Source organism: Entamoeba invadens (assembly GCF_000330505.1).
Source record: "Entamoeba invadens IP1 unplaced genomic scaffold scaff_1105074725403, whole genome shotgun sequence".
In the NCBI taxonomy this organism is placed as follows: Eukaryota; Evosea; order Mastigamoebida; family Endamoebidae; genus Entamoeba; species Entamoeba invadens.
In genome coordinates, this window is record NW_004440449.1 from 15,101 (window position 1) to 23,519 (window position 8,419).

The window sequence follows — 8,419 nt, forward strand, 5'->3', positions numbered from 1 at the left end:
TTGAAGTGCTTTAAGGTCTGAGAGTTCAACTTTATTAGCGAGTTGTTGTAAATATAATTCATTGTAATTTGTATAATAAAAAGTTGAACATTCATTTTCATTTTTGAGTTGGATAATTATCGAAATTCGATCTAAATAATCCAACACTGTTTCTTATTTTTCCAAAAATAATATAGTTTCCATTTTTAGTATTTTGTTAATTAAGGGAGATATGGGATTTCCAGTGACTCTATGGTTCAAAGTTTTATCTTTATCTTCTTTTAAGGTGTGAATTATTAAATCAAAAAATGCCACAACTTCAACCTTTTTGTGTATAAAATTATTCAAAATACGGTGTGAAGCTTCGGAATAATTGTCACATCTAATTGGTTGACCAAAACAATACCAATCAGATGGTGGATATATAGCATTTTTATACCAGTTTTAAAATAAGTATTAATAAGATACAATTTTAAATTGTTAATTTAATCTGTTGTTAATAAACCATTATCAACACCCCTGTAAGAATCAAAAATCATATTTAAAGTATTACAGTTTATATATTCAAAAGGTAAAAAAGCAGTACATAGAATACGTCAAATAAATTTATAAGTATCATTGTTATTTTTAAAAACATCGAACATTCCAATTTTTGGTGTTTTTAATTTTTCAATAACGTTGTGGGTCAAATGAAAAAAACATCCATGAAACCGGACTTATGGAAAAAAAGACTCCATTGTTGATATAACAGCTTTTTCGAAATCTCCAATAAAAATTTTGTGTTTTCAAAATATATTGATTCCACGTTCTTCTGCTAATTTTTCAATCGCTCCAAACACTTCAATACGGTCGATAGTTTTACGACTTCTCATTTTAACAAAGAGACATGATGTAGCGACTCCGTTGATAAAAGCATGCAATATATACAACTGTCCTTTTCCATTAACTATTTTGAATGATCCGTCTCCCATTATGTATTCAGACTTGGACAAAAGAAGAAGTCCGGAATTTAAACCGAATATAATCAATTCGTCGGCACGAGAAGCCAATATTAGAGAATTTTTATGTTTAAATAATTCATCAAAAGTGTTTGGAATGTTATATTTTGCTTTTCCGTTACTTTTAATTTTAGATATTTGTTTTCTTGAAAGTTGCAGTTCTTTGTAAGGGTCGGCAATCAAACTGTTTCTGGTTCGTGGATTTGCTACAAGATCAACTTGTAATTGTTTTTTTAAAGTCTTTATTTTAATTGCTTTAATCGAATTCAATCTAGCAGAGTCCAAATCATAAAAGCCATGTTTATTCATATTATGAATTCTAACATTTTTAACTCCAATAATATTATCGTCGACATCAATAACAACTGTAAGTCTTGACTTACATCCGACACATTTATAATAAATTAAGTAACTAAATATATATTTAAACCCATCATAAACCAGTGGGGACTTTAATTTGTTCCCATTGTCCAAAAAGGACAGCTTTGGGTCTGAGCTCATGTTTATATTTTAAAGATTTGTTTGTTCTTAACACGTTTCCTTGTTTCTCTGTTAATTTTTTATTAGGCAGTGTTATTTTTTTCTTTTTTTGTCGTTTGGTCTTTTAAAAAAGACTGTCATGCCCGTTTTATTTTTTCTTAACATTTTTCTGCACAAGGATATTACTCAAATCAACTAACAAATAACAACTAGTTTAAATAAGATATTATATCGAATATATAATTTTTATATTTTTCGGGATTTACGCAATAGAAACATCAGAAATCCCGAGACATATATTTTCAAGCCGATAAAATTTTTAGTATTGGCGATGTACTTGGAGTGTCCAAAACAGATTCACAATCAAGTACATTTCAACCACCTTGAATGTCATTGTTATTGAATATATAAATTAATATATACATTACATATAACAAACTAGTTTACTTATAGTTTTAATACATTTTATAACACAGTTTGTTGTAGTTCAATTATTTAAAAAGATAATAGTTTGCTGGCTTGTCTGTTTTGCGTTTTTTTAATTCTTTGTAATACGTTCCGTTGTTTTTATCCAACTTATTGGTGTTATTGTTTCAACCTTTTTACTAAAAATCTATCTAAAATTTAATTTGATTATTTTTGAGATGTGAACAAAAATTCTGAGTTGTTGAAAATAAATTTGAAAAATAAAACAAACTATATAGTTCTTAAAAACAACTATATTTTATGTTTCAAAAAATAAACTAATTATTAATTAGTGATAAAAAATAGCGGAATAACAAAATCGATTAGACTATTGAAACAAACACCGTTGTATATTTTCTTTCAAACATAATATATATTTTCAAACATATTCAATTTGACAAAAAAATAATTGTGAATATTGTTTCTTAAACAATACGTCGAAAGTAAAGAACTATTACTCCAACTATCATCTTCGGGACAACATCGTTTTCGTTGTTGTTTGAAAACAGTAAAACCTTGGTACTTTTACAAAGTCGTTATTTGCTATTGATAAAATGGTATAATTTCATTAATATCATAATTAATTTATAAAATCAAATGAAAATATTATCATAATAATACTTTCAAAGTAAATGGTTTGATATTAATAAAAAATAGTAAGGCTAAGTTTTAGTTATTCAAAAAATAGATTGAAGCAAAAACGGTATTATGGTGAAATAAATTAACAGAAAAAAATACACAAAAAATAAAACCTGTTAAAAATGCGTTTTCAGGGTTAAAATATGTTTAATTAGTTTATAATTTATTAAATGATATCATATAAATCGTGCTTTCAAGTTATATTCATTTATTTAATGTATCAGTAACAACAAAATGTTTTTAGTTGTTATATCACTATTTGTTTGGTGAAACTTTTAAATAATACATAGTTTTGTATTTTAATTGTTTTAGTTAAATTCAAATTTATATATAATTTATAACATTATAACATTTTAAACTATTTTCTTGTTATTAATATTTTATCGCAAATACCAATTGTTTTGGCAAATGTTTAAATTTTAATCACATTTTATCGTTTTATTCAAATATTTTTAAAAATAATTCGATTTTTTAGGGTTTTTAAATTTTATTATAATTTTATTATAATTATAATATTTTGGACTTTTTGGCTTACTTATATAATATTTTTTGGACTTTTCAGGTTTGGACTTTTTGGCATAATCCCATTATTTAAATTAATTAAAAATAATATTAATAAACAACAAATTTAACAAATAATAACGAAGTTATTTTTCATTTGATAATATACAAGTAAATTATAAAAACAATTCTTTAACTTTACTAACAATAAAAATATAAGAGGTATTATATCGCAACAGAAGTATATAAATCGTGCCGATTTCTAACACTTTTCGGGAATCCTCAATCTTCGTAATTTCGTCGCTTCGCTCCGTTATTTAGGTTTAATTATTTCAAAGTGATAATTTTATTTTTTCTTATCTTAAATGAGCACTACACAAGAATACTTAAAAAAGAATTTTTACAAATTTTTAAAAACTTATTCCGAAGAAGAAATTTTGGATTGTTTTAGAATTAAAGATAGAATTATTAAAGCAGCATCTACTAAAATTTTAAAAAGAGAATGTAGAAAAAAATTATTGAAAATGAATATTGAATCTAGAAATGTTTATCTTGATTATAAAGAAAAATTAGAACAATACGTAGCGGCGCCTTTAGAGCAATTATTTTTAAGAAAAGTTTTTGATAAATTAAATAAAAATGATAAACAAACTTTTGGATTAATTAATAAAAAAGCAACATTAATTAAAGATTTAGATGATGAAAAAGAACTTGATAAAAAGAATTTAGAATGGAGTTTAAAACATAATACCGAAATAGACGATGAAGCAATATCTCAAGAATATTATAATTATGTTAATGAACAACTTAAGAATAAAAGAGAAAACGAATACATGATTAATAATTATTATAATATCAAAAATAATTTAGAATGGAGTTAAACAATAATATTGAACAAATAGATGAAAATGATAACAGAGATCAAATTTATGATGAATATTAGCCATACAAACGATCAATAAATGATAATGAATATAAAACAAAAGGTGTAACATATGACGTAGATAATAATAAAATTCATGCTGATCTTAATTGTGGATTTGAAGAAAAATTAAGACGAATTAGTATGATTAGGCAGTTCTTTAAACAATTAATTGAAAAACTGGATTCAACAGCAAATTTAGTTTATAAATATCGATTTACTGATACAACTTGGAAGACATATATGTTAAATTCTAAAGAAAATATAGATGATTTTCTTAAATCAATATCAAACAAAACTCTTGGTTTTTATAATCAATATGAAATTGAAAACAGTTCAGATTCTGCATTTTATGTTCAACATGAAGTTCCAGAACCTTTATTTATTACAGAATTAATAATTGAAGAATATGATTATAAAAACGAAATTAAAGAATATCAAAATAATGGTGCAGCATTCTTTGCTTATCATTATACTGAAGAATTTAAATGTTTCTCTAAATATTTAGAAATAGCACAAATACTTGATTCTCTTAGTGTTAAAAATGGAAAGATAAGACCAGAATTAAATAATAATTGTTTAATATATGCTTTACAACAAGCTAAAATGGATGAGAAAATTATTGATTTATACCAATTTATATTGTACATTGTTATTCAAGATATCAGAAGATTAAATTGATAGATGAAGTTTCGAAATCATGTAACATTAGAATTCAAATAAAACGTGAAGAATTAAAGCGTAAAGATCATGCTAATACAATAATGAAATATATAGGTTCAGATAATGAAGAAGCTACTGAAATTAGTATGTATTTATTTGAAGATTCAAATATAAAGGGTGATCATTATTTCTTAGATGTTGATATTCCTATTCCTCCATTTTATCTTAAGAATAGAGTTGAAATGAATAAATGGGCATTAGATCACAACAAATATCTTGAATCTATGTTTAATAAACAAAGAAAGAAAGGAAATTTATATTTAACCAAACCAGGAGCTAAATCTTCTATAAAATTATCAGAACTTATTTTTTATATTAGAAATTACAACGGGTTTAAACTATATTCACTTAGTGATGTGCTTCATTTACCATCTGATTTATCTGATTATGTTAAACAATCAATTGAATCATTAGATTATCTAGATTTCGAAGTTAAACCAATAACAATGTAAAAAACTAATAAAAAGTCTAAATGTAAAATTTATACTTACTATTATGCAGATTTCGAAGCTAGCACACAAGGAATTCATAAAGCACATTGTGTTGCTTATTCTAGACGAAATTCATCTTAAATTTCATGTAAATATGGAAATGAATGTGTAGAAGACTTCTTATCTGATTTAGATAATAATTCTGTTGTTTTTTTATAATTTGAAATATGATTCGTGTTTCTGAGCAAAATATGGAATTGAGACGTGTATTAAGAAAGACGGTAAAACTATGAAAATGAAACTAAATTATCATGAAAAAAGAATTGTTTTGAAAGATAGTTATTCAATGATTTCAAATAAGTTATCAGATTTTCCTAATATGTTTGATTTATCTAATATTCAAAATGAATTATATTTTTATAATTACTACAACGCAGATAGAATTCAAAATAACGTTGGAATAATTTCAGAAGCTGGTGAATATGAATCTCAAAAATGGAATAAAAAACAATATAAATTATTTAAAGAGAATACATCTAAAATCAATAATTGTTTAGTGGATAACGACAAGTTCGATATGAGATTATATTGTTAATTCTACTGTTTTCAAGACGTTAGAATATTAAAAGAAGGTCATATTAAATTCCGAAATATTAATTTGAAAAGTTTAAATATAGATGTTGACAACTTTATTAGTATATCTGCTTTAGCTAATCACTATTTCAAATTACATGTTTACACACAAATTCCAAACTTAATGCAATATTCTGGGAAAGTTAGAGAAATTATACAGGGTGAAGTGTATGGAGGTAGAAATATGTGTAGAGATAATACAAAACAACATGTTACTAAAGATTTATATGATTATGACGCATGTTCGTTATATGTATAGCCTAGAGTTATATATAGGCTAAAATTAGCAACTGGAAAACCTATAGTAATCCCACAAGAATCATGTAATAAAACTATATTAAACCACTTAATGTTAGAACAACAATTAGAACCAACAAATGAACGTTATATATCAGCATTTATTGTAGATATAGAAATAACCAAGGTTAACAAACATTTACACTTCCCAATTATAACTAAGAAAGATAAAAAAGGTAATCACAATGTTAATGAATGTTGTACAATGAGAGTAAATAATATTATGCTTGAAGATATGATTAAATTTCAACAAATAGAGTTTAATATTATTAGAGGATATTATTGGACTGGTTGTAAATTTAATGTGTTTAGTAACGAGATTGAAAAGATATACAATTTAAGATCTCAACTTAAAAAGAAGGTAATCCTTTACAAAACAATTATTAATTATTGATGAATTCATCATATGGGAAAACGATTCAAAAACCAATCAAAAATAACTTGGTTTACAAATATATCAATAATAAAGGAAAATGTGATTCAGATAGATATCTTAAAAAGAACTTTACATTAGTTAAATCTATGTATGACATATCAGATAATATCAGATGTTTTGAAACAAATAAACCATTTGATGACTTCTATGTTCCAAATCTCATTGGTGTACAAATATTAAGTATGAGTAAGAGAATAATGAATGAAGTAATGTGTTTAGCAGAAGAATTAAATATAGATACATATTATCAAGATACTGATTCAGTGCATATAGACAAAAATAAGATAGAACTATTAGAACAAAAATATAAAGAAATATATGGTAAAACATTAAGAGGAGGTGAATTAAAACAATTCCATCCAGATTTTGATGAATTATCTGGAGATGTATATTCAAAAGAATCTTACTTCTTGGGTAAGAAAGCTTATATAGATGTATTAACAAACGATAAACAAGAACATGCTTTACACATGAGAATGAAAGGAATTCCAAACAATTTATTGGAAAATAACGAAAATCCAATTGAATTATATAAGAAACTCTACGCGGGAGAATCTTATACATTTAACTTACTAGAATTAAAACATAGTTTCGAATTTAGTAAGACATTTGATATTAAAACAAGAGAAAACTTTACTAGAAAAATTCAATTCTAAATGAAGACAACTTATTCGTAACCAATTATTTAATAGACTTTTATATGTTCCCAGCATATATTAGTCTTATTTTTTTGGTTTGAAATCATTTGAGATTATTATATAAAAATTAAAAATAATTAATTTGAAATAATTTAAGAAAGTATGACAACATATGATAACATCTAATAACCTCTGAGAAATACTAAAAACATATAAAATAATATGAGAGTTTATATGAATTGTTCTAAAAATTCATCTATATTTTTACAATCATCATCAACATGATATTTCTTTAGTGGTTTATTACTAAATGTCATTCCTTTATGGTTATTATCTTCGATATTATATCTAACCCAATCATCACTATATTTACTAACTCTAGGTTTGATTAATTTGACAGTGTTGTCCTTAATTTGAAATAACTCTTTAGATTCAACTCTAAAGTATAAATCAACTTCGTGATTATTTATCTCCGTAATATGAACACACTTCTTTTTAATAGCTTTAATAATACGTTCCATAGTAGTTGTCATTTTAGACTTACAAAAAATTAAATTATCACTTTAAAATAATAACCCTAACATATTTGAATCCAAATAACGGAGCGAAGCGACGAAATTGTGAGGATTGAGGATTCCCAAAGGGTGTCCGAAATCGGCACGATTTATAAACTACTCAACAAAACAAAGTAACTTTAGAATTGTTGGATTAAAAAACTCTTGTTAAATTTCGAAATAAAAATAATAATTAATCAATAAGATTTAACAATAATATAAATCACAATATCAATAGCCTATAAAATAAACTTTTTTATAGACCTTTTTGAACAATGTCCCAACCTTCTTCCAAGCCCTTTCAATTAAAGAAAAAATATAAAAAAAATTCCGAAAAACATAAAAGTTTGAAAATGATTGGTCCGAAAATTCCTGTTAGTCAAAAGGCTGAACAATACATAATTAATTGCCCTATTATTTTCAAAGCTTTCCAAGACCTTGAGATAAAAATAAAAAAGAATCTTTTCCCACTTTTAGAGAGCAAGTGTGGTTTTCATTAGACGATTTTTCTAATGTGCCAATTAATAAGTTTAAAGGGGTAAATATTTTTTAGCGTTGCAGAAATAGAGTAAATTTAATAGCTTTATTTTTCGTTTTTTGTTTTCTAATTTTAGAATATGTCTTTAAAATACATTTTTATCAAAATAAATAAATAAATTATATCAAACTTATTATAGTTAATTGTAAGTTTTTGAAACAAACTATTGGCGTCAATATCATATT

General features: G+C 24.6%; 1 protein-coding gene across 1 annotated transcript; it reads left to right on the forward strand.

Annotated features, from left to right (window-relative positions):
• Positions 1–6,590: 6,590 nt before the first annotated feature.
• EIN_143190 (hypothetical protein) lies at positions 6,591–7,160 on the forward strand (the record flags this gene model as incomplete). Its single annotated transcript, XM_004258192.1, has 1 exon — positions 6,591–7,160. One exon carries the CDS (start codon positions 6,591–6,593, stop codon positions 7,158–7,160), a length of 570 nt encoding a protein of 189 aa, XP_004258240.1.
• Positions 7,161–8,419: the final 1,259 nt, after the last annotated feature.